This window comes from Lissotriton vulgaris, chromosome 11 (genome assembly GCF_964263255.1).
Source record: "Lissotriton vulgaris chromosome 11, aLisVul1.2, whole genome shotgun sequence".
Lineage (NCBI taxonomy): Eukaryota > Metazoa > Chordata > Amphibia > Caudata > Salamandridae > Lissotriton > Lissotriton vulgaris.
The window spans coordinates 871,002,975-871,029,905 of record NC_141699.1 but is presented as its reverse complement, the minus strand read 5'-3'; the positions used below and the strand labels follow the sequence as shown (position 1 = coordinate 871,029,905).

The 26,931-nt window shown below is 47.3% G+C and overlaps 1 protein-coding gene across 1 annotated transcript in view; it reads left to right on the top strand.

The window, feature by feature from the left end:
* The window catches only part of KIF1A (kinesin family member 1A), a 2,508,766-nt gene that overhangs the window by 1,192,364 nt on the left and 1,289,471 nt on the right, over positions 1-26,931 (top strand). The window contains exons 25-26 of the mRNA XM_086944020.1: positions 2,120-2,257; positions 14,658-14,776. Coding sequence (XP_086800146.1) covers positions 2,120-2,257; positions 14,658-14,776 — 257 coding nt within the window. The remainder of the gene's footprint in view (positions 1-2,119; positions 2,258-14,657; positions 14,777-26,931) is intronic.

Sequence of the window (26,931 nt, the reverse complement as noted above, 5' to 3'; positions counted from 1 at the left end):
GAGACTTACTTATTCAAGCCAATTATTAGATCAGAGACTTTCAATAATTTTCTTACCCCCATAGGGGCATCCCTCCTTCTCAGGCATACCCCCCAACTCCTGATTTACTTCATCACTACAAATTGCTGAGAAACAATTATGGCACTACACTACTAGACTGTCATTCTCCATAGTCGGAGCCCCTAGATCAACAACCTGCACATTGGTTTTCTCTGAGATTCTGGTCTGGTTGGCAGAAACTGCCCAATTGGTCACTTTCTCAAACATTTGTGGCATACGCTTGATAATAGTACTTAGGGGTGGGGTTGGGGGGTGTTTTGATAACCTCAGGGGGAGAGGCATTACTAATTTTATTACATTCATCAAACAGGGTGTCAATTATATCCCGTACGTAGTTATCTTTTGCTGATCTCAGAGATTGTTTAACTCTACTCTAGCCTTTTGCCCTCTCCTTTGTCTTACTTTTGCCCTTGATTAGGTTATACAATATATATTTAAACCTGCGTAAGCAATTTCTACCATTAACATGGGCAACTAGAACAAACAAATAAGACAATCCCACATTCCAAGGTGCTAAAGAAAATAACTAACCTGAGCTTAAAATCACTAAAATCTCCAACAGGAAAAATATCATGTGAGAATCAATCAAAAGTCCCACTTCAAATAAATTTGAATTTGAAACCAATTTAGTAAGTGCCACCATAAACATTTGTAAAAAATACCAGTCAAGTTCATCAACAGAGGGAAGTTAGAGTGGAGGCACAACCCAGCCTCCGAAAGGCATGGATGGGCCACCCCTTGGCTCAGGCTATCCCCGGGTGGGTTCCACACAGCGGGATAGCCGTCAGAACTTTGTTGCTCTCATCGAGAAGGCAGCCCATCGTCCTTTGATGTGGTCGTACGTTGGTGCCTCCGGGCTCAGTCAACAATGGGGTTTGCACAGTCCCATAGCAGGAAAAACTATCCATAAGGCTAGAGACTCCATTGATACCTTCAACTGCATCATAATATGACTATTATGGATAGTTTACAAATAATTATTGCCATGAAAACATCCTGTTCATGGACATGAGCTTACATGCAATACTTTACAACTATCCAATTATATTTGGGAACTGAAAAGTAAAAAATGTGCACTTTACTCCACCGCCGTTTACAATGTGTGCCATTACCCTGCATTTTTTATTTCACCAAATATTTTACAACACAGTTCTTTACACCACAATCCATTACAACGCAATTTACTATTTTAACTCCACCAGGTGTTGTAAAGGGGAATGCGTTGTAATGGTGTGCAGTGTAAAGCCCTGCATTGTAAAAGATTTTGCGGAGTAAAAAGATGCAGAGTAATGGACTGCAATGTAGCGCAGTCGTTGTAAAGGACGTTTACCGTTTTGAATTCAAGACGTGATTCTACGTACTATATTACATTTCATATGTTAAGACAGAGTTAGAATGCAGGTTTTTGTTACTTGGGTAGGGACAAGTAGTAACAACCCATAGTACTGCAGGCTTTTGCTGCTAACCCCATAGATAAATATTAACAGCCTCTGATACTGCAGTTTAGTGCTTCTCACTCTTGGGACACATAGTAATAGGTATGATACTGCGGGATTGTGCTGCTTACTCTTTGGGCATTCAGGAGCAGCAAGTGGAACTGCAGGCTTGTGCTTCTTACTCGCAAGGCACATAGTTTCAGCCTTTGATGCTGCAGGCTTTTACTGTACACTCTTGGGATACTTAACACTGCACAAGTTAATAGATCTAGCATCAATGCAACAGCACAATCATATATATTAGTACATGTCTGTGTCTGAAATTTACATATGTTCACTATACCATGTATCACCGGAAGTCATGCATTCAAAGACACTGACTCCAAAAAAGAAGCCAGGACAACTTTCTGAGTTTATTTTGTCATTAAAAAGGTCCTAAAACGTTTAGTCAGGGTAGTCTCTCATGCTCCAGTGACAACATAAATGGAGGCTGGATTAGAATACCTGTTTTGGCACATTAGTGAATTGGAGGTATGTTTTTCTTAGTTGACTGTTAAAACTAAACTATTTTTGCATGTCCTTCCTTATGTAGTATTTAATTGTACTTGCTCTTTCATATGTAGGCAACGTCTTGACCTTATGCGTGAAATGTATGACCGAGCAGCGGAAGTGCCTTCAAGTGTCATTGAGGACTGTGACAACGTAGTGAAGGGTGGGGACCCTTTCTATGACCGCTTTCCATGGTTCCGGTTGGTTGGCAGGTAGGATCATTTCACATACAGAAGGAAGGTTCTAGTGAACACAGACTACAACTTTCTCTTTAGTCACATACTATGTTTTCCCCTTCCCCTCATTTCCCTCCTTCTTAACCCAGCCATGAGGAGGACTCTGTCATAGAAAGAATCCATGGCATTCAAGATTGCATGCCCATCTGAGTGCGTGCCCATAAGGGATAGTTGGTTCATACAGGTTTGTTTTCTGTGTTTTATGATGCTCACTCTCTAAGGCTGGATTAGATGAAGGGGGTCATGCCAAGTACTATGACAGCTGGTGCATGTTTTATAAAAGGTTGCAATAGTAAGAAGGTGCTGCATGCTAATATACTTGAAAGATGATGTGAGTACCGAATTATGATGCACATATTTCATATACCTTTGCCACCCAAATAAAGTCTACTTTCATAAGCAGCAGCACTTATCTACGCTAGGTCTACATTATTTTGAAAGAAAATGGCATAGTTACCAATTTTAGGGTTTGAATACATTATAGTTGTTCAAGAAGGAAAAATTGAAGTTTCGTAAGACAATGAAAAATTAATACAATCACAACTGAAAAAAGGGAGGAATAAGTCTATTTAATAATAATAATATATATTCTGATGGATACATCTGCCTGTGGATTCCTCACCTTATGAATATCCCCTGCGCCAGCATTCCGCGGAAATTTTCATCACAGCACCATGGCTCCGCACCCGGCTCCCTTTGAAGTCACCGGAGTCCTAAGAAGACCACGTCGGCGTGATGACGTCAGTTCCCTTTTTTCCGCGCTGTCTACGCTAATGGTTTTTTCTGGGACTCTCCATACTTCGTTGGATACTTTGTGTTTTTTATTGTATCTCATCCTTTCTCTGTAGCGATGTGTGCTCTGAGGAAGTCAGGGTTTAAACCTTGCAGAGAATGCGGTAAACATATGTTGATTACGGACCCGCATGAGGATTGCCTTTGGTGTTTGTCTTCGGACCATGTTGTCGAGGGATGCGCTTCATGTAGGAAGATGAATCCGAAGGCGTTAAAGGAGCGAGAGGCCAAACTCTACATGGCCAAGGCTAGAAAAGAGAAAAAAAGTCGAAAAAGGCCAAAATCTGATTCTTCGCCATCGAACGACTTCAAGAAGAAACACAAGAAGAAGAGGAGACATGCTTCTTGACGCCGGTCTTTGAAGTCGGTGGTGTCGAGGTCGCCTTCTCCTGCTCCTCGATGTTGAGAAAATGACTTTGTTTCTCCCTCACCTTCAGTATCTCCTCAGGTGACTCCGGCTCATTCTCCTTCCTATAATGGGACTCCAGAACAGGCTACAACGCTGAGATTCTCACCCTCGAACCAGGCTGATGATGATGAGGTTCCTTTGGCTCCAGCTGTTCCACCGTTGGCTCCAGCGGCTCCGACTCCTGAGGTACCTCGATCGGATCCAGGGCCGGCCTCTTATCCTCAGTTTCTGACGCCGGGCTCTGATCCCTCTCATTTTCTAAATGCGATGTATGGTTATTTCACCAGGGCCTCGTACCCCTCTGGAGCACCTTTGGGTCCCATTGGTCCCTTGGCTTATAATTTGGGTGTGCCCCACCAGTATCCTCAGGCCCCCTTAATGCAGTTCATGCCAGCGACGTCGTCCTGGTCTTTTCCGGCTCCGAGGACGTCAACGCCGTATGGACAGTCTCCGGCTCCATCCTGTGAAGCTTCCCGAATTTGTTTGGCTCCATTTATGGATTCACCCTTGACACCAATTCCGGAGCCGTCGACACCGCTTGGTGCTCCACCAACGAAACGTGTGGTGCCACCGACGCCGCAACCGAAGTTGCGTTCGAGGAGAGAGGCGCAGAGGTTGTTGGAAGAAGAGCGGTATCGGGATGAAGAGTTGGAGGAAGGAGAGGTTAATGACATTGAGGATGTGTTTGAAGACTTGTGTGAAGCAAGCAGGCTTGACACTTTTCCAGAGTGCGATTTTGTTTCACAAAAGGCTTCTCCCTTGGAGGATGTTGCTCCATATCATACAGTTATCAGGAAGACTGCGGAACTTTTGGACTTGCAGCTTCCTGTGGCGGAGTATAAACCCAATCTTCTCACTGAAGTGCCTTATTCAGCAGTTGAACCACTCTTGCCACTTAATGATGCTCTAACTGGGCCAATACTTGAGGTGTGGCATAATCCTCTTTTGGCTCCTGCAGTTTCGAGGTCAGTCTCGAGAAGGTACAAACCTGCTCCTGGTGATACGGTTTTCCTTTCCTCTCATCCATCTCCTGAAAGTCTGGTGGTGCAGGCTTCTTGCTCGAAGCAGTCATCAGGTGTGTTTTCGCAGGCTCCAGCGGACAGGGATTCTAAAAGGTTGGAGCAGTCTGCAAAAAAGGTCTTTTCATCAGCCAGTATGGCTTTAAAGTCTACCAACGCTACTTGTCTCTTGGGCAGGTACATTCATGCTTTAATGGGGTCTGCGAAACAGCTTCTCCCTAAGTTATCTGAGGAGGACAAGGGGAATCTGAATGAGCAACTGCTCATCAGGTTATTCAGTCTGGTCCGGATACATTACCAATTTGCGGTCCTTCCGTTTGGTCTTAATACCGCATCTCGAGTCTTCACCAAGGTGATGGCGGTGGTGGCTGCCCATCTCAGGAGGTCGGGATTCCTGTTTTCCCTTACCTAGACGATTGGCTGTTGAAGGCAGAATCACCAGAGATGGTGTATCATCAGCATCATCAGCATCATCTGCAGGTTACCACCCAGCTGTTGTACAAATTAGGTTTTTCGATAAATGTACCCAAGTCTCACCTGGTGCCTTCACAGCGAAACCTGTTCATAGGGGCAGTGCTGGATACCACTGTGTGCCGGGCTTTCCCTCCTCCACAAAGGATTCTCGACATTCAGGAAATGATTACGGGTGGGCGTAGTTCGCGTAGCCGCACTCCGCGGAGCTACGCAAAGTTGCTCTTGCACTCCGCGAGCTCCGCGTAGCTCCGCGAGCTTGCGTAGTAGCTTGCTCGCCCCTTTCGCGAGCCGTTTTTCTTCTTCGGGAGCGCGGTGCACGTGTTCGGGGCGCTGCCTGCATGCTCGGGATGTGTAGCGCGCGAAGTTACCCATGAGGTGGGCTATGGGCGTGGCCATCTTGTTTTTTCAATTGTCCTGCCCATGCTTGCGGGTTATTCTGTGCCAGATTGCAGTTCTGCGTGTTCGGCAACTCGATCTTACCGACAAGCATCCTCGCGCGTCCTAATGACCTGATCAGGCATCCAAATGACGTTATTGCATTCGCACAGTCGCGCGGGATTGTGCAGAAGGGTTTACAAACATCGTGGCACACTCGACCAGGAAAGAACATAGAGAAAGCGAACACCGAACCTAGGTAAGACATTGCCGCGCGCGCAAGAACGCTATTGAGCGCGCGAGAACTAAGCTACGCTGCCGATTGCGGAGTATTCGACAACTAAGTGTTCTCCGCGGAGCGCGGAGTTGCTGAAACTCCGCAAACGGAGCGTAGTTCTTCACCCAGGCTTAGAAATTATTCCCTTGTTTCACAATGGAGCAGCTGTTCCAGTTCTGAAGGTACTTTGCCTGCTCGGTCTGTTTGCTTCCTGCATCCTGTTGGTCAACCATGCACGCTGGTGCATGAGGGCGCTCCAGTGGTGTCTCCGCAGACAGTGGTATCAGCACAACGGAGATCTCAGGGAGTCTGTAAGGATCTCCAGAGAAGCTGTAGCAGATCTGTCTTGGTGGAGTGTGGAGGGCAATCTTTCTCAAGGAAAGCCCTTCCATCTTCCTCCAACGGGGCCCACAGTGATAATGGATGCCTCTACCCTAGGGAGGGGTGCTCATCTGGGGGGGTCTGAAGATCAAGGGTCAAGGGTCTTTGGTCTCCTGAGGAAGGTTGTTTCACATCAACCTTCTGGAATTGCAGGTGATTCGTTTGGTGCTCAAGGCGTTTCTCCCTTCCCTTTGCGGTCAATCGTTTCAAGTCCTGAGGGACAACACTGCTGCGATGTGGTACACCAACAAGCAGGGAGGAGTAGGGTCGTACCATCTCTGCAGACAGGTGTTGCGGCTCTGGTCCTGGGCTCAGGACCATCGCATTTGCCTGATGGCAAATCATCTGGCCGGGGTGCTGAACGTTTGTGCAGACAGTCTCAGTCTGCAGTTTTCCGCCGATCACGAGTGGAGGCTTCATCCGGAGGTTGTTCAACTCATCTTTCAGATGTGGGGAACTCCTCAGGTGGACCTGCTTGCCACTCTCAAGAACGGGCACTGCCTGTCATTCTGCAGTCTCCAGTTTCCGAGGCAGGGAGCGTGGGGGATGCATTTCATTTGAGTTGGGGCTCACATCTCCTTTACGCCTTTCCTCCCATACACTTGATTCCTCGGGTTCTGAGGAAGATTCGCAAGACCGTGCCCAAGTTACATTGATCGCCCCGGATTGGCCAAGAAGGGGTGGTACACGGACCTACATCACCTCTCGTCGAACCATCCGCTCTGTCTCCCTCTCAGGCAGATCTCCTCTCTTAGATGGAGGGGCAGGTTCTACACCCCACCTCCAGAGCCTGCACCTTCATGCCTGGAGATTGAACGGGGCAACCTGAATTTTTTTTCTCTCTCGCCTGGCGTGGTGGATGGTATATTATCGGCCAGACGACACTCCACCAAGTCTATCTATTCCTACAGGTGGTCGAAATTTGTTACATGGTGTGGAGAGAAATCTATTGATCCCTTAAAAGCTCATCTTTCTGATGTTCTTTGTTTTTCACTATACTTGACTCAGCAGGGTTCTGCTGTAGCCACTGTTAAAGGATATTTGTCGGCTTTGTCGGCTTTTCTTTGTTTGCCCGATCAGCCTTCTCTTTTTAACTCTTCAATAGTTTTAAGATTCATTAAGGGGCTTACTAACATGTTTCCGCCCACTCTTTTTATTATGCCCCAGTGGGATTTAAATCTGGTATTAACTTTTTTAATGGGTTCCACGTTCGAACCTATGCATAGTTGTCCTTTGAGGCTACTGACATTTAAAACGGTCTTTCTAGGGGCTATCACTTCGGATAGGAGGGTGAGTGAGCTCCAGGCTTTGAGTTCAACGCCTCCTTTTCTGACCATATATGCTGAAAGGATGGTGCTCAGGACCAGGGCTGCTTTTCTGCCTAAGGTGGTAATTCCCTTCCTTCTAGGACAGTCCATTACCCTCTCTACTTTCTATCCTCCCCCTCACCCTTCCAAGGAGGAGGAGGAGAGGCTTCATCGTTTGGATCCAAAGAGGGCGATTTGCTTCTATTTGGACAGAACGAAGGACTTTCGTCAAGATGATCAGCTCTTTGTTGGATATGCTGGTTGAATGAAGGGCAAGGCAGTGCCCAAGCGCACTTTATCGAGATGGATCATCTTGTGCATTAAGTTATGCTACTCCCTGGCTGGTAAGGAGCCTCCTGTAGGCATTAGGTCTCATTCCACCAGGGCTAAATTGTCTACTTCTGCTTTGTCCAGGGGTGTTCCTGTGTTGGACATCTGTAAAGCCGCAACTTGGGCCTCCCTCCACGCTTTTGCGAAGCATTACTGCTTAGATTCCGCGGTGAGGAGGCACGGCCATTTTGTGCGCTCTGTTTTACAAGACTTTTTGGTATAGAAGGGCGGAAACCCTCCTCCGGGAGTTTGGACTGCTGTGGGATTCTATTCATAAGGTGAGGAATCCACAGGCAGATGTATCCATCAGAAGAACAAGTTACTTACCTTCGATAAAGTTTTTTCATGTGGATACAGTATCTGCCCATGGATTCCTCACTGACCCACCCTCCTCCCCGTTGTCCACTCTTTTATACCTTTAAAAGTTGAGGTGTTGGTTATTTGATGTATTTTTGTGTACTCAAGTCTTTATTACCTCTATGTGTTATTATTGGCTTGTTTGGAATGTAAGCTTTCTTAATTTATTATACACTGAGTGTATTTGTGTGAATTCTGTATACTATGTATGCATCGTCTATATGGTTGGTCCGCCTGTTTTGCCTCAGTGGCACGGAAAAAATGGGTGGAACTGATATCATCACACCGATGTGGTGTTCTTATGGCTCTGGTGATGTCATGCGGAGCCGCATGCGGAGCCATGGCGTTGTAACGACCTCGTCTGCGCGGAGAGCTAGGAAACATTTCCGCGGAATGCTGGAGCAGGGAATATTCATAAGGTGAGAAATCCACAGGCCAATACTGAATCCACCAGAAAAAGCGTTACCAAAAGGTAAGTAACTTGTTTGTGAAAACGATTCCTCTTCCACAGTGATAGTTTTTTTGTGGATATCAGCCAAGGATAGGAGTTTGCCCCTTTTTTGCTGTGTTGCCTAAGACAGATGAGCAGGCACTGTTACTTTTCATCTTTCAACTTCTCTCAGAATGTGTTGAGAATTTTATGTTGATCACTTCTGTCTTGTACTAACCTCCATTCCACTGTCTATGGCTGCTGCAGCCCCCCTTCTCTTCAGCACATGCATGAGTGATCACATGGCTGGCCTCCCCCTATCCCTCACCTTCTCGACCCCTGACTCTGACAACACTGAGCCTGTGAAAGTGCAGCATGAGGAGAAGGAGGAGGAGGACCTGGAAGAAGATGCCTTTCTGGAGTGACAGCTTTGTGATTACTAGAATTCGTTTTACAACCGCACCCCCCTGTTCACTTTAGTGGGAAGGTTGGTGAGGTTTCAGGAGAGCGTGCTGGGAAGGATCTAGATCTTTCACATAAGGGAGACTGCCCAAAATATAAAAATCACTGAACTTCTGGCACTCAGAAGTGCTGGTGCAGTGAGAAATCCAGAGGGGAGTATTTAAAGAGAGCTGAGATTGGATTATGGCTGTTGGGGAAAATGGTCATCAAAAGAGGTTTGGAAAAATAATGAAGATGGCTCTCTTAAATTGAGTAAATGAATGGAATTGTTATTTTACATTTGATAGAGAAAGTCTTGAACAAAGTTATAATGTCAATATATGTCTGTATGATGAGGCTTTTTTAAGAACTAATCAACAGTGGTATGTTGCAGGATCAGAAAACAGCAAATTCTCCTGTGGCTCGGATATACACAAGGGAAACACGGTTGTTTAAGGGTTTCAGGTCAGGTCAAATATTCTTTATTCTGTTATTTTGGCAACCATAAAAGAGAACATCAAACGTATAAACAAGAAACAAACAAAATATAATAAAATTCATGATAATAAAATTCATAATAAGCAGTGTAATCTAGGTCATCAGATGGTATATCATCACATAGCAGCAAATCACAAGATTCCAAATGTGGGCAAAGGTTAAAATGTTGATACCTTCATCTTAAGTCAGCATACAGACAATACAAATAAAAATGCTTAAAACAGTGTTGCGTTCGAATAAAACAATGATATTCGGAAGTAGTTCATTAGGGATCAAATAAAACCAAAAAAAGAACAAGTGGCCGGAGCATGGTATAATAGTAGCAAGGAATTCAATAAAAGTACCATTTACTAATAAGAAAAATCATTTCCCAACTAAATTCCATAAACAGACTACTTTGGAAATATATCTATACACTATTAAACATGTATATTTATTGTTCAAAAGCAGGAGATGTTACAAAGCCGGCCTGCACTTCCCGATATTGAAAAATCCTAATGGGGGATAATAAAGTCCCTCCTCGGTTTAGTATAAAGTCGACAAACGAACACAAAGTGCATGTTCTGGATTGATTTGGAGTCACACAGACATGGTTCAAGTTCAGCATCACAATAAACTTTGCGAGGGTAAGAGACCAAAAAATGTACAATGCTGACCCTAGAGCTCATAATATAAAACATATTCTAGTGACAAAAGAAAAAAGAGAGTTGGGCATCGGGAGCGGACTAAAGACAAGTATTCCAACACTCTTCTTCTCAGTCTCCAGATGCTCACTGGACATCTTTAAAAAAGATAAAAGATCCATTTTCTTCTGAGTTTTTGGTATCTTGGCAATTTGTTAACGGCTATAAAAACAATCGCCCATCACTACTGTATCCAGCTGCCTTTTTATGTGGTTAAGCCATGGTATCTTCTGCATGTGATCAAGGATAAAGCAATCTAATATAATTGCACAATTAAGGGCCGGCTCATCTTTTGCCCATACTGAGTGCCATAGCAAGGTTGGAGCAATTTGTATACAGTAGCTTAGAGGAGTCAGACCTAGTTCCTTGTGACAGAAAATAATTGGGAGACTGCTTGGAACTGTTAGTAATTGTATGAGGAAAATATTCTCCACTGCCTGAAGACAAGACGGATTGCAAAGACCCCAGACTCCTGCCCCATGCAAGGTTACAGAGCACGAGTGAGCCTTATAGATGTTAATAATTGAACCAATGGGTCTAGATCCTAATGTCTTTGTAAACCTGAAGAGTGCCTCCAAATTTTGGTTTAAACTACTAACCCTAGTTTCCACCAAATGATGCCAGAAACCTTTTTGGTGAAAGGGGCAAGTATGAAAAAGTTGGAACATAAGAAATCCTCTCATCATTGATAAAAGATCATTTTAAAAGGGGAGATTTTCCTACCACCATGGTATGAGACTTGGCAGTATTGGTCTTTAGACCCAAATCAGACATAAAATCATTAAATCTAGTAACAAGTGTTTGCAGGCCCACACAAGTTCTAGACACTAACACACAATCATTGAGGGTTTAATAAAGCTTTAAGATGACTGAGCCCTTGTGGGACAGAGTCCATCACGCATGTTGGAATCAGGGAGAATTGGTTCTCCTAGTCAGACCATCTATTTAAAGAATTGCTAGATATTTGGCTCTCATTTAAAAGAGAAACGCTTAAAAACGTACATCTTTTTAAAGTAAACATCCCTCAAAGAAAATGTGACTCCAGCACAATGCCCAAGAGTACTGGCAAGTTTACAGGACTTTGGGTTATATTACCTCTTAAGCATGCTCTGTACTTTTTACGCATGGGAAGTAGTGCTTAAATCTCCTGTCAACTTGCCCTTGAGTTAAGGCCTGAATGTGGCTCCTAGTGAGTCTTTATTTCGAACTGTGATTTGGATGGGCTCGTGTTGGACACATTTCACATATTAATAACTTTTTTCCTGGTGCAAAATACTCACTTTAATCGCTATAAATTATGAAGGTCTGAGTTTGAAGTATCATCCTGCTGATGCTATAGGTTGTGGAAGAGATGCCTATATAATCCTCCAAAACGTGAAAGGGAAGCGTTCACACACAGACTGTATCTGATAGAAATTAGAGTCATGTCGTTATCTGACGTCACAAGTGGACTCCTTAGTCTTCCCTTAGCCGCAAAGCACTGTTGGACTTGTTTATCTGTGACTGTGATGAAGGGGTGGAGTGTGGAGTAGATTTACAAATCTACTGTAAGTCCAATTTCAGTTTTGCAGGCTGTCTAGTGTTGAAGATGGTGTGAGTTAATCTAGATACACAAAGGTGTAACCTTGGGAAGTTCCAGATGAGTTTTCTGTAGTGAAAGGAAGGTGGTGGTTGATAGATTGGTCAGACACTAAAATGGTGTAGGATAGACAGACTGAGGACTGGACATGGTGGTATGTGAAGCAGATCAGGTGTAGTGAGCTTTGGGTGACCTCGTGGACTCCAGCAGTTTAACACCTTAAGAGAAGGCTGGATTATTCCCCATGTCATTCCTTTGGGAAGTTTGGAATAGAATAAATGTCATCATTTTGTAATACATAAATTATTTCCCCTTTCAATTGGTTTATTTTCTGCTCCTCGTTCCCAGAGTGACTACTCAAACAACAGTCACCTCAGGAGTGCTCAAGTCCCTGTAGTTTGTGTTTCTTCATTTGATTGAGGTTTCCAATACTGTTGTTCTTTTAACATTTTTGCAACCTTATGCTTTCACTAATGTTTTAGCAGAATACCGGTGGCATCTCAATGATATTGGGAAGGTGTTTTTTTTTCTCCACATGCTATCTTTGTACCTCACCAATTTTGTATATTCTCTTTTCCTTCCTCATTGGTTGTTGACCTTCTACCACCTATCTTTCTGACTTCATCCTTAAATTGCTCCACTGTTTTTCTGCTCCTTCTGAATCTTCATCTTCAATTAATTTCCCCAGTCTTTCTAATATTCACATGGTTCCTTATTCATTTGTCTGTGTTTTTCTTTGTTTTGCTCCCATATTCTTTATTTTTATTGCATCCAAACTTCCATTCACTATACCACCCAAATTATGTTATGAAGTCTCTGTTTAGGGCCTGATTCTGATGCGTTTAGGAATGCATTCCCACCTAGTGCCTGATTCTGATGCAGTTAGGAAGACCTCCTAACGGCATTTGATCCTTCCAAATTGGATCGGGAACATGTCTTACCGACCGAGGGCCCAATTATGATGCGGTTAGGAACATATGCTCCCATTGAAGTCATTGGGAGTCCAACCAAATAATATCGGGAAGCATCTGGATGCATCGTACTCCTTCGGTCGAACTTTCCCGATCCGAGTGAGTCGGAAACCATGTCCAAACCGATTCGGTCGGGAAGCTTTCCAACCCGCATCAGAATCGGGCCCTTAGTGTTTATCTCTATGTATATTGTCACTCATTTTTCTTGTCCTGACTTCACTTTCTTGGTGTTCTTCTTTCTGTAATGTTTTCTCTCTTCTTTCATTTTTGTAATCCCTGAGAGCTTCAGTACAGGTCCTCAGGTGCAAGAGGTGTTGATCTGCACCCCTGTGGCTAACAATATTGGGGATCCTGTTAACTTCAAGGGGGCAGAATTGATGGGATTCTTGGTTGAACTATGATAGTGCCCTTTGTAATGATCCATTGCCAAGGCAATAGATTTTTTGGGATGCATTCCCCGTGGTTCATTATTCTCCTCTGCAATTTCCCTTTGAGATTTCATCTCCTGCAGCCAAAATCTCCTGGATAAATATGAAATAACTATGGTTTTTCTACAAACCTTTTAATTGCTGATGAGACTGGTAATTCTGTTACCTGACCCACTGAATGAATGAATACTTTATTGTTTGATTAGTAAAATTAATTACAATAATGGGGGTGCATCAATAAAAAAATGTTATTGAACAATTGCTAAAATATTTACACATAGGGTAGTAAACAAGCGTTAACTAAACGCCTGTGTCATTGCTTACATTATTTCCTCATGCTTTTCTAAAATCCGCCTTAAGGCGACCATTTAGTACATTAATACTGTTGCAAGCAAATGGTAAATAATAGAAGGATATGAAGTTCAACAATAAATAATTGTTTAAAAACCTAATAATCTATATTTGTTCATGCTGTTAAAATGTAAACTTCATCTAGACAATTGCCCCTTTTTAAGCAACAGTTAAAAAACAGTTGAGAGCCGTGGTGATCCGTTCTACTTTTGGCACCGGCTAAGGCCACGGGACAAGACATTAGTCATTATTAGAAAGCTGATAGCTAAGCCGGTAATAGTGCAATACTATTTGTAAATAAGTAGAACCCCTACACATAATAATTAAAGGTTCCAGGGTCGCACAAGACGGAGGACAATATGTAAACAATGTGCAAAGTGCCATACTTGACCGCTATCAAATAGTACAGTGAAGTAAATAGATCGACAAAAACACCATCGGGCTTAGGTCTTCCCGTCATAGATTAACAGTTATTAGCTTGCTGGCTCTCGCAGTTTAGAAGTCTTTTTACTGCTCTTGTGGCAAACTTGGTGAAACGGATATTAAGCAGTGGATTGTCCGGATTCATAGATGCAAGGATAGCTTGTCGACAAGTGCGAAAGCTGAGTTTGTTCCATTCGCCCTTTAGCAAAATCTTTCGATCATTAAGAAGTGCAGGGTAAAGACATGCTATGTACTTGAGTGTTTCCTTGCTGCTCCCACACCCCCTGCACATTATGTTGGTATTTGTGTGGCGCCAACCTGGCAAGTGATCCCACTGGAAACACAAGGGGCCTTATAATAAGCCCCTTAGGTCCTCATTATGAGTAGCCCCAGAAACGTACCAGTGTTTTCCTGAGTTACTGATGTAGGAATGCTGGTACCTCTAGGAGTGGGAAAATCGAGCCCATCATGGTCTGGACCCTGAGGGTCCACTAATAAATAAGAAATTGTAATGGAATTTGGGATACTGTGCCCAATTCCCATAGTATTTCGTCATTGCTTCCCCAGCACTTCCTCACTTTTTTTCCAGGAGAGTTTACCAGTTTGGAGATGGTGAAGTCTCTGTAAGAATTATACAGGGTCTGCAATAAATCAGTACCCTTTGCAATTGGAATAGGGCCAGTAACAGACGTTCCCGGCCCCATCAGATTTCAGGGCCAGCTCATAATGAGGGCCTTTTTGTATTGTCTTAGCTCTAATCTCTTGTTATTTGTCAGAAAGCAATACCATAGCTTTCTACTTCTTTTCTTTTTCCACATACCTTATTCTAACTTCTTCTTTCCTCCCATCAGGGCCTTTGTGTATCTCAGCAACTTGCTGTACCCTGTGTCACTAGTCCATCGAGTTGCCATTGTTAGTGAAAAGGGCGAAGTGAAGGGATTTCTACGTGTAGCTGTCCAAGCAATATCAGGTAAGTTTGTGTAGCTCTATTGTCTCAGAGTACTGTGGATTTTGCCAGATTGAAAGAATTATTCTACCATGTAGTCATAGCTACATCGAGAAGCTGATTTTCCTAGGCAAAACGAACACGACTGAGAGTGTAGCAGGGGTAAAAAAGTATAAACGTGGTGTGTGTATGTATGTGTAGCATGGGAGAAGTGAGTTAATTCCTGTGTGTTGTAATTTTGGAAGCAGAACCCCAAATCTTAATAAACCCCAAAATGTTTATCAGCCCAAATTTACCTCTGGCGTTTCCGCTTCAGCACCCTTGATCTTTAGAGAAGAGACATCACCCTCCTCAATACCAGGCCCAACATAAGTTTAGCATAGTAATAAAATAAGACAGCTGGGACCACTCAGTAAATGAGTTGTAGATCAGGGAAAAGTTAAAGGGTTTTAATACAAAATCTCAAAATCAAGCGATGAAGAATTAATGTTAAGTGCCTTAAAAACATAAATGCAGCGAACATATTCAAAATCAGAAATAAGAATAATTTTAAATCCCAAATGAACAGCAAAATCATAAGAGAAATGGACAGAGTCCCCAGTCGAAATAAAGAAATCTCTAGAATATTGGACAAAGTCTCTAATGAAAAGGGAAGTCATCTAGATTGTAATTGTCAGTCACCTAGAAACTGACATCATCTTAATTAAAAAAGGGAAAGTATCTGACTCACTCCCAAAACAAGGGTTTTTATACACATTTCTAGCGATATTTCAGAGTTAAAAATGCAAATTCACAGTGGCATGACTAGTGATAATATACATAATATGGGGCAGTATGATGCCCCAATTCCAGGTGCACTACTGAATGCGCAAATTTAGCACCAGCTTATTTCTTCAACCGCTTAACTCAGTGTATTCCATTTTAAACATTCTTTTGTAACTTAGTTGTAGTTCAATCCACACGTAGGAATATTATGCCATTTTCAAAAGCTTCTAATGTTTATGTTGCGCCAATCCGGACCTCTTACAAAAACACGTAATAATGCATGATTCGTCCAAGGCAGTGTTTATTAAAAACCCAATGCATTTCAGGCTACCAGAGCCTTTCTTTAGGGGTAACTGAAAATGACAATAAAACATTCACCATTGTTTTGTTGTTGATTATTAAAGTCCATTATTGTTGTTATGTTACCTACTTGTTATATTTTAACAGTCCAGGACTAAATTGACCCAATCTCCATATATTTATATCTACTTTTTCTGTATTTCAACTCGTAAACCACTCCAAAACAGTTCTAGTGATAGTGACATGCAGGTATATTAAACTCACAAGCCATTTATATGTATAAGAATCAACCACGTCCTTCCCCAACAATACCCTCTCTGTCTCTATTTTGAACATCCCCGCATTGCTTAAGCTAACTTTCACGTCTAACTACACCCTCTCTTCTTTGTACGCTTTTTCCTAACTCCTCTTGGCCTTTGACTCCTATCTGAAATTACCTGTGTTGCTCCACATAACATTTCCACCACTTTCTTTACAAATCTCCCTCCTCTACCCCATACAATCAATCTTCCATACTCCCAGAAGCAACACTTTGCTCATGACCTCTTGACTCATGCACCCACATGCATACTCTATCACCCGTTATCTGCATATGCCACTGTTTTTAACCTACTTACTTGCTAAACATTAAAACGGCAACCAAGGAGTTGGGAAAAAGCGTACAAAGAAGAGAGGTGTAGTTAGACGTGAAAGTTAGCTTAAGCAATGCGGGGATGTTTAAAATAGAGACAGAGAGGGTATTGTTGGGGAAGTACGTGGTTGATTCTTATACATGTAAATGGCTTGTGAGTTTAATATACCTGCATGTCACTATCACTAGAACTGTTTTTGGTGTGGTTTACGAGTTGAAATACACACAAAGTAGATATAAATATATGGAGATTGGGTCAATTTAGTCCTGTACTGTTAAAATATAACAAGTAGGTAGCATAACAACAATAATGGACTTTAACTCGTTCCATGCTGGTGACGGAACCGCTCCGTCACCAGCCTTGGACGCGCTGTGCTGGTGACGGAGCGGGTCCGTCACGAGCATGGGAGCGCCGCGCAGCCCCCCTCCCACCTAGAGTGGGCTAAAGAACGGTGATGGATTAAACCCAGATCTTTTGACTGGGTGTGAGTGTTTGATTGATTCAGATGCTCCGTCCATCACCACCCCCTTTTGTACCGCTTTTGGCCGCCATAAGTGTGGCAGGGTATACTCAGACGTGAGTCCCTTGCTCACTTTGCCACTGGATTCAAGCAAGCCGGGCTGAAGACGGCTGGAATGCCAGAAACCGGTCTCGGAAGCTTGTTTCCGGTCCAGGGAAGACATGGCTTGGCAGTTCGGGCTGGACTGTTCCCATGAGGCACAGGGTCAGACTGATTTGCATATAGCCATGTCTGAACTGGGGTGGCAGAGTGGGCTAAAGAACGGTGATGGATTAAACCCAGATCTTTTGACTGGGTGTGAGTGTTTGATTGATTCAGATGCTCCGTCCATCACCACCCCCTTTTGTACTGCTTTTGGCCGCCATAAATGTGTCAGGGTATACTCAGACGTGAGTCCCTTGCTCACTTTGCCACTGGATTCAAGCAAGCCGGGCTGAAGACGGCTGGAATGCCAGAAACCGGTCCTCGGAAGCTTGTTTCCGGTCCAGCGAAGACATGTCTTGGCAGTTCGGGCTGGACTGTTCTCATGAGGCACAGAGTCAGACTGATTTGCATATAGCCATGTCTGAACTGGGGTGGCAGAGTGGGCTAAAGAACGGTGATGGATTAAACCCAGATCTTTTGACTGGGTGTGAGTGTTTGATTGATTCAGATGCTCCGTCCATCACCACCCCCTTTTGTACTGCTTTTGGCCGCCATAAATGTGTCAGGGTATACTCAGACGTGAGTCCCTTGCTCACTTTGCCACTGGATTCAAGCAAGCCGGGCTGAAGACGGCTGGAATGCCAGAAACCGGTCCTCGGAAGCTTGTTTCCGGTCCAGGGAAGACATGGCTTGGCAGTTCGGGCTGGACTGTTCCCATGAGGCACAGGGTCAGACTGATTTGCATATAGCCATGTCTGAACTGGGGCGGCAGAGTGGGCTAAAGAACGGTGATGGATTAAACCCAGGTCTTTTGACTGGGTGTGAGGGTTTGATTGATTCAGATGCTCCGTCCATCACCACCCCCTTTTGTATCGCAGCCAAGCACCATGGCGGACGCAACTCTCTAGAGCTCCGTCTGCAAGGCCCTAACTTCTCCTGCAATTCTCCTATAAGTGTGACCCAAGTTTCCCCATACCGGGTGGAGCAGCTGCGGGACTGCCTGAGGAGCTTGCTGGTGTGTCCAAAGTCGGGAAGCGAGGCCGTAGCGGAGGGGAACCGGCCGCCGAGCAGAAGGAACTGGCAGGAGCTGCAAAGGCGCGAAACCTGGCCGGGGTCTCGGCGCGTAGGGAGGCCTCCGGCTCTGGTACTGTGAACGATTTACAAAAAGGGGGTGGTGATGAACAGAGTGTCTGAGTTAAACAGACCACTCTTACCCAGTCCAAAGATCAGGGCTTGATCCATCACCGTTATTTATCTCACTGCCCCATCCCAGCTCAGAACCTGGCTATATGCAAATCAGTCTGTCCCTGGCCCAGTGCATCATGGGAACAGGGCAGACTAAACTACCAAGCCAATTCTTCACCAGAAAGGAGACAAGCTACCGGGGACCGGTTTCTGGCATTTCAGCCTTCTTCGGCCCGGCTTGCTTGAATCCTGATGGAGCAGTGAAAAAGGGACTCATGTCTGAGTATACCCTGCCACACCTATAGTGGCCAAAAACGATTTACAAAAAGGGGGTGGTGATGAACAGAGTGTCTGAGTTAAACAGACCACTCTTACCCAGTCCAAAGATCAGGGCTTGATCCATCACCGTTATTTATCTCACTGCCCCATCCCAGCTCAGAACCTGGCTATATGCAAATCAGTCTGTCCCTGGCCCAGTGCATCATGGGAACAGGGCAGACTAAACTACCAAGCCAATTCTTCACCAGAAAGGAGACAAGCTACCGGGGACCGGTTTCTGGCATTTCAGCCTTCTTCGGCCCGGCTTGCTTGAATCCTGATGGAGCAGTGAGAAAGGGACTCATGTCTGAGTATACCCTGCCACACCTATAGTGGCCAAAAACGATTTACAAAAAGGGGGTGGTGATGAACAGAGTGTCTGAGTTAAACAGACCACTCTTACCCAGTCCAAAGATCAGGGCTTGATCCATCACCGTTATTTATCTCACTGCCCCATCCCAGCTCAGAACCTGGCTATATGCAAATCAGTCTGTCCCTGGCCCAGTGCATCATGGGAACAGGGCAGACTAAACTACCAAGCCAATTCTTCACCAGAAAGGAGACAAGCTACCGGGGACCGGTTTCTGGCATTTCAGCCTTCTTCGGCCCGGCTTGCTTGAATCCTGATGGAGCAGTGAGAAAGGGACTCATGTCTGAGTATACCCTGCCACACCTATAGTGGCCAAAAACGATTTACAAAAAGGGGGTGGTGATGAACAGAGTGTCTGAGTTAAACAGACCACTCTTACCCAGTCCAAAGATCAGGGCTTGATCCATCACCGTTATTTATCTCACTGCCCCATCCCAGCTCAGAACCTGGCTATATGCAAATCAGTCTGTCCCTGGCCCAGTGCATCATGGGAACAGGGCAGACTAAACTACCAAGCCAATTCTTCACCAGAAAGGAGACAAGCTACCGGGGACCGGTTTCTGGCATTTCAGCCTTCTTCGGCCCGGCTTGCTTGAATCCTGATGGAGCAGTGAGAAAGGGACTCATGTCTGAGTATACCCTGCCACACCTATAGTGGCCAAAAACGATTTACAAAAAGGGGGTGGTGATGAACAGAGTGTCTGAGTTAAACAGACCACTCTTACCCAGTCCAAAGATCAGGGCTTGATCCATCACCGTTATTTATCTCACTGCCCCATCCCAGCTCAGAACCTGGCTATATGCAAATCAGTCTGTCCCTGGCCCAGTGCATCATGGGAACAGGGCAGACTAAACTACCAAGCCAATTCTTCACCAGAAAGGAGACAAGCTACCGGGGACCGGTTTCTGGCATTTCAGCCTTCTTCGGCCCGGCTTGCTTGAATCCTGATGGAGCAGTGAGAAAGGGACTCATGTCTGAGTGTACCCTGCCACACCTATAGTGGCCAAAAACGATTTACAAAAAGGGGGGTGGTGATGAACAGAGTGTCTGAGTTAAACAGACCACTCTTACCCAGTCCAAAGATCAGGGCTTGATCCATCACCGTTATTTATCTCACTGCCCCATCCCAGCTCAGAACCTGGCTATATGCAAATCAGTCTGTCCCTGGCCCAGTGCATCATGGGAACAGGGCAGACTAAACTACCAAGCCAATTCTTCACCAGAAAGGAGACAAGCTACCGGGGACCGGTTTCTGGCATTTCAGCCTTCTTCGGCCCGGCTTGCTTGAATCCTGATGGAGCAGTGAGAAAGGGACTCATGTCTGAGTAAACCCTGCCACACCTATAGTGGCCAAAAACGATTTACAAAAAGGGGGTGGTGATGAACAGAGTGTCTGAGTTAAACAGACCACTCTTACCCAGTCCAAAGATCAGGGCTTGATCCATCACCGTTATTTATCTCACTGCCCCATCCCAGCTCAGAACCTGGCTATATGCAAATCAGTCTGTCCCTGGCCCAGTGCATCATGGGAACAGGGCAGACTAAACTACCAAGCCAATTCTTCACCAGAAAGGAGACAAGCTACCGGGGACCGGTTTCTGGCATTTCAGCCTTCTTCAGAGACTCTGTCCCTCACCACCCCTTGTTGTAAATATTTTTGTCCACCCTAAGCGTGGAAGGGTATTCTCAGATGTGAGACCCTTGCTCATTGCACCATCAGGATTCAAGCAAACCGGGCCGAAGACGGCTGTAATGCCAGAAACCGGTCCCCGGGAGCTTGTTTCCTTCCCAGTGTAAGAATTGGCTGTTGTAGTTTGGTTTGCCCTGTTCCCATCATGCACTGGGACAGGAACAGACTAATTTGCATACAGCCAGGTTCTGAAACTGGGATGGTGCAGTGAGCTAAAAAACGGTGTTGGATCTAGCCCTGATCTCTTGACTGGGTGAGAGCTTTCTGCTTAATTCAGAGACTCTGTCCCTCACCACCCCTTGTTGTAAATATTTTTGTCCACCCTAAGCGTGGAAGGGTATTCTCAGATGTGAGACCCTTGCTCATTGCACCATCAGGATTCAAGCAAACCGGGCCGAAGACGGCTGTAATGCCAGAAACCGGTCCCCAGGAGCTTGTTTCCTTCCCAGTGTAAGAATTGGCTGTTGTAGTTTGGTTTGCCCTGTTCCCATCATGCACTGGGACAGGAACAGACTAATTTGCATACAGCCAGGTTCTGAAACTGGGATGGTGCAGTGAGCTAAAAAACGGTGTTGGATCTAGCCCTGATCTCTTGACTGGGTGAGAGCTTTCTGCTTATTCAGAGACTCTGTCCCTCACCACCCCTTGTTGTAAATATTTTTGTCCACCCTAAGCGTGGAAGGGTATTCTCAGATGTGAGACCCTTGCTCATTGCACCATCAGGATTCAAGCAAACCGGGCCGAAGACGGCTGTAATGCCAGAAACCGGTCCCCGGGAGCTTGTTTCCTTCCCAGTGTAAGAATTGGCTGTTGTAGTTTGGTTTGCCCTGTTCCCATCATGCACTGGGACAGGAACAGACTAATTTGCATACAGCCAGGTTCTGAAACTGGGATGGTGCAGTGAGCTAAAAAACGGTGTTGGATCTAGCCCTGATCTCTTGACTGGGTGAGAGCTTTCTGCCTTATTCAGAGACTCTGTCCCTCACCACCCCTTGTTGTAAATATTTTTGTCCACCCTAAGCGTGGAAGGGTATTCTCAGATGTGAGACCCTTGCTCATTGCACCATCAGGATTCAAGCAAACCGGGCCGAAGACGGCTGTAATGCCAGAAACCGGTCCCCGGGAGCTTGTTTCCTTCCCAGTGTAAGAATTGGCTGTTGTAGTTTGGTTTGCCCTGTTCCCATCATGCACTGGGACAGGAACAGACTAATTTGCATACAGCCAGGTTCTGAAACTGGGATGGTGCAGTGAGCTAAAAAACGGTGTTGGATCTAGCCCTGATCTCTTGACTGGGTGAGAGCTTTCTGCTTAATTCAGAGACTCTGTCCCTCACCACCCCTTGTTGTAAATATTTTTGTCCACCCTAAGCGTGGAAGGGTATTCTCAGATGTGAGACCCTTGCTCATTGCACCATCAGGATTCAAGCAAACCGGGCCGAAGACGGCTGTAATGCCAGAAACCGGTCCCCGGGAGCTTGTTTCCTTCCCAGTGTAAGAATTGGCTGTTGTAGTTTGGTTTGCCCTGTTCCCATCATGCACTGGGACAGGAACAGACTAATTTGCATACAGCCAGGTTCTGAAACTGGGATGGTGCAGTGAGCTAAAAAACGGTGTTGGATCTAGCCCTGATCTCTTGACTGGGTGAGAGCTTTCTGCTTAATTCAGAGACTCTGTCCCTCACCACCCCTTGTTGTAAATATTTTTGTCCACCCTAAGCGTGGAAGGGTATTCTCAGATGTGAGACCCTTGCTCATTGCACCATCAGGATTCAAGCAAACCGGGCCGAAGACGGCTGTAATGCCAGAAACCGGTCCCCGGGAGCTTGTTTCCTTCCCAGTGTAAGAATTGGCTGTTGTAGTTTGGTTTGCCCTGTTCCCATCATGCACTGGGACAGGAACAGACTAATTTGCATACAGCCAGGTTCTGAAACTGGGATGGTGCAGTGAGCTAAAAAACGGTGTTGGATCTAGCCCTGATCTCTTGACTGGGTGAGAGCTTTCTGCTTAATTCAGAGACTCTGTCCCTCACCACCCCTTGTTGTAAAAATCTGGTACTGTGAAGGCGGCGGAGGGAGCCTGATTGGCGCTGCGAACTGCTGTGCGAGCTGGGGGTGAGCAGAGGCGGCCCATGAGCGAGTGGCCAGACACCGAGTGAAGCCCCGGAAGGTCGGGAGGAGAGGCCCTGCGGTGGCTGCTCTCGGAGCCGGGAGGTGCGCCGCCATTGGCCGGCATCGCGGCAGGCGGACAATGCAAGTGAGAGTGGCGGAGGTGCGGACTCGGCCACCGGCAGGCCCTGAAGGTTGGCGCCGGCAGGGAAAAGCGCACTCCCCTGCCACGAGTGGGGACCGGGGGCTTTCTGTGCGACCGAGGACGGCAGCGGGAGATTACCGGAACCCCTGTGGTGCGTTGCGGTCCCGGAGGCGGGCAGCAGGACTGAGGCTCCGCCCTGGTGAGTGCCTGGGATACAGCGCGCCGGTTATTTACTGGCTTCGGGCACTGGGCGTTGTAGCAGCAGCCGAGAGACACGACCGGGCGGCGGAGGACGGAGCCATGAGGTACAGGGAGTGGGACTGGCCGCAGACTGTACTGTTGGGGCGCCATTTTGTCCCGGCCGCCATTTTGAGCGCCCATATAATGAGAGGCCCCTACCCCTAGGCCACAGCAATCGATCCTTCTGTTGCGGGCGCTGCCGGACTCTGAGACTGCGCCAGCTCCACGAGGCTGGGAGGTGAGGAGCCCCCTGTATAGCTGGCGTGGGGGTGCATCTGGGAGGACATTGTTGTTTGCGCCCCCGCATCCACCTGAAAAGTGGCGCGCGCTGAGGGTCTGGAGCCAGGCTGTGCGGTGAACAGTTCTTAACTGCCCCAGCGCAGATGCCCGTCGGCGGAGGCCTGCTGTAGCTCATTTACATTTTGCCAACGCGCAGCCCTGTCTGCTTGAGTAGGACTGCTCTCCCCACAGTCGCCACTAGGAATAAGACAGGCCAAGGGACATTTGAGAGAGGGTTGCTGACTGTATCTGCCGGCCCCCATCGGGGGGAGCACGGGCCCGCACGGGAGCCAGGGGACCGGCCTGTGAGGTGACTGATTCCTGGACGCCTGGGAGGCGGCTACTGGAGGCCCAACTCAGCTGAAGCCCTCCTGACTGGTGCACGGTGTCGGTTGTCTGGCCGGTGGGAGCAAGTTATTTCCCCCCCGCTCCCGACATCGCTCCTGGACCCGCAGCCAGCCATGTTGATGCCCACGGCGCAGCAACTTGTCATGGGCAGACTTCTGGACAAACAGCAGACGAAGCACCAGGTGGAGAGTGGCCCGACCCCACGCAGGCACAGAGTCAGATGGTCATGGGACCCACAGCTACCCTAGCGGCCAAAATGGACACTGTCTTAGCGGCGGTGGAACGTATTGGGGAGACCCTGGAGCAGACTAAGACCGAACTGGAAGTGCGGATCGATAAAGTCATGTCCGACTTCACTCTACTGCACGCAGACCACCGTAAACTGTCGGAGACAGTCGCTGAACAGCGCCAGGCGGTCCAGGAACTGCAGCCTGTGGTGCGCAGCCACGCCTCAGCTCTACAGGACCTGATTGATAGGGTCCACGCACTACAGGACCGCGCTGAGGATGCGGAAGGGCGCTCTCGCCGGAACAATGTCCGAGTGATAGGTCTGCCGGAAGGGGAAGAGGGGACAGACCCTAAACGCTACACTGAGGCCTGGCTGCGGAGACTCTTGCCGCTTGGAGTACTGTCCCCGCACTTCGTGGTGGAGCGGGCGCACAGGGTGCCGACGCAAACCCAGAAGGCAGGAGCTCGTTCCTCTTCAAGCTCCTCAACTACAGGGACCGGGATACGGTGCTCAGGGAAACCCGGAGGATGAGTGACCTCCAGGTGGGCAACAGCCGCGTGATGTTCCTCCCGGACTAAACAGCAACAGTACAAAAGAGGCGTGGCTCCTATATGGCAGTGAAGAAGCAGCTGCGAGACCTGAATCTGCCCTACTCCTTGCTGTTCCCCTCCCACCTGCGTTTGGTCTCCAAGAAGGGTGTGCGCTTCTTTGAGGCTCCGTCAGATGTCTGGGACTGGCTGGAGGAGACCGGGCAGTGGTCGGGGATGCGACCGACTGGCCCGGAAGAGGGTGGATGGCAGGAGCAGCACTCCAGGAAACTGAGGAGGAAGAGAGGGGCCCGGCGAGGAGTGAGCCTGGGACAAATTGCACCCAGCCCAGAGAGGATGTGACAGGAGCGGCAGGAGGCACTTGAGGCGGTCGCGATGCTGGGAGTGGTGAATGTACATGGAGGCCCGGACCACGGACAGCGGAGTGAAATCGACGTCAGCGGATCGTCCTCGCCGTCTACCTTAGCGTCGGAGGACGCTGCACTGCCTGTGGTGACGCCCCAGACGGCTGACTACATAATGTGACTGATGGCGGACCTGAGAAAAATTACTGTATTGCCCATGTCCAGCACGCGGCCCATTGTATCCTTTCGATGCCCGCTACTGCATGCTGACATTTTTAAATTGCTGGCTTTGCTGCCTTGCGCTTGCACAGGCCTAGAATTAGAAGCCGCTAGCGCATTGCAGGTGCACCATTCCGCCTTATTCCGGGGGTACAGGCTTAGTATTTGCTATGCGGGGTGGTCTTCGTGGGCGACTCAACCCAGCCCGGTATACTTTGCTGCCTTTAAATCCAAATCCACACTTCAACAACACTAAGGGCCCTAGATGTGGGAGCAACTTGATGACGTAATTGACTGCGCGTTTCCCCGCTCGCACTCATATTGCGTTCAAGACACGTTAAAGGTAGTCATGTTGCCAAGTTTGGACGCATTCCCCGTTGGAAATTCGCCCGTAAAGTTACTGTTAGTTTTGGTTCACATGTTTCAGAAGCGGCAATTAGAGAATCCCGTCCGGGAGCCCGCCCCCTGCCCCACACGACACCCCCCTGACTCTCCCCCGGTTGGTTACATCACAGCAACACACATGGCGTGCACCAACATCATGACGTGAAATATCCACGGCATGCACACCCCATCGCGCCGGTACTCTATCTTCTCATATATGCAGCGACACCAGGTGGGGATTGCGCTGCTCCAGGAGACACACATGTCCCGGGTGGAACTGGAGAGGCTCCGCAGGCGATGGAGGGGACAGATGCATGGCACGACTTACTCAGCACACGCCTTGATATGAGTGAGGGCAGGTGTCCCCTTTGCATGCACTGATACGCAGGTAGACCCAAAGGTAAGGTATGCTTTTGAGAGGGGGCGGCTTAATAGGCAGGAGATACTGTTGGGTTCTATTTATGCCCCCAATACAGATCAAGTTGCTTTCCTGGCGTCCTTATACCTCGTCCTCCCGCGGTACGCGGGCCTCCTCTGGCTACTAGGCGGTGACTTTAACATGGTTTTGGACACGCAATTGGACCGCTCCTTCCCACCCCTTTGTGCAGCGGCAGCGACATCGGCGGCGCAAGCCCTTAGGGACTGGTTATTACACTGGGGGGGTCATAGACCTTCGGCGCGTGCAGCACCCTGCAGATAAAACATACTCATATTACGCAGCGGTGCACGGTCTCCATGTCCGCCTGGATCGAATAGTAGGCTCTCAGTCCCTGCTCCCTCTATTGACTCAGACGGAATACCTAGGCAAGACACACTCAGATCACAACCTCCTGTGGTTCCAGATCAGCTGGGCGGCGGACAGGCCCCCGGTGCCCACATGGCGGCTACAGCCGGCTGCGCTAGAAGACGCTGAGTTTCGATCCTTGTTGGGTACTGCCATTTTATCCTATTTTGAGGAGAATGAGAACTCTGCAAGCAACTCTATGGTGGAATGGGATGCCCATAAGGTGACTATCAGGGACACTGTATAGGGGCCACATGGAACATCCATGCGCAGGTGTTCCTGTCCCTGGCCCGCATAGAATCCGAGCTTCTGCAGTACGAACGGGAGGGGGAAGGGATGGGCAGACATGCGCTGAAGCTTGGGGAACTCCGAGGAGACCATGCGGTCCTCTTTGAGAGGCTGAGATGCCACAACTATGCAGCACACACTGCCAAGACACACGCCAAGGCAGATAGGGCTGGCCGTTTGCTGGCCTGGCTGGTACAGACAGCAGAGCGTAATACCCCGATTGGTGCCATTCGCACAGGGGGACGAGGCAGTGCTGTACACACAGCGCGAGATCCACCGGGCGCTTACCGATCACTATCGGGATCTCTACAGAGCTCGAGGCGTTGGACATGCGCATGAGGTG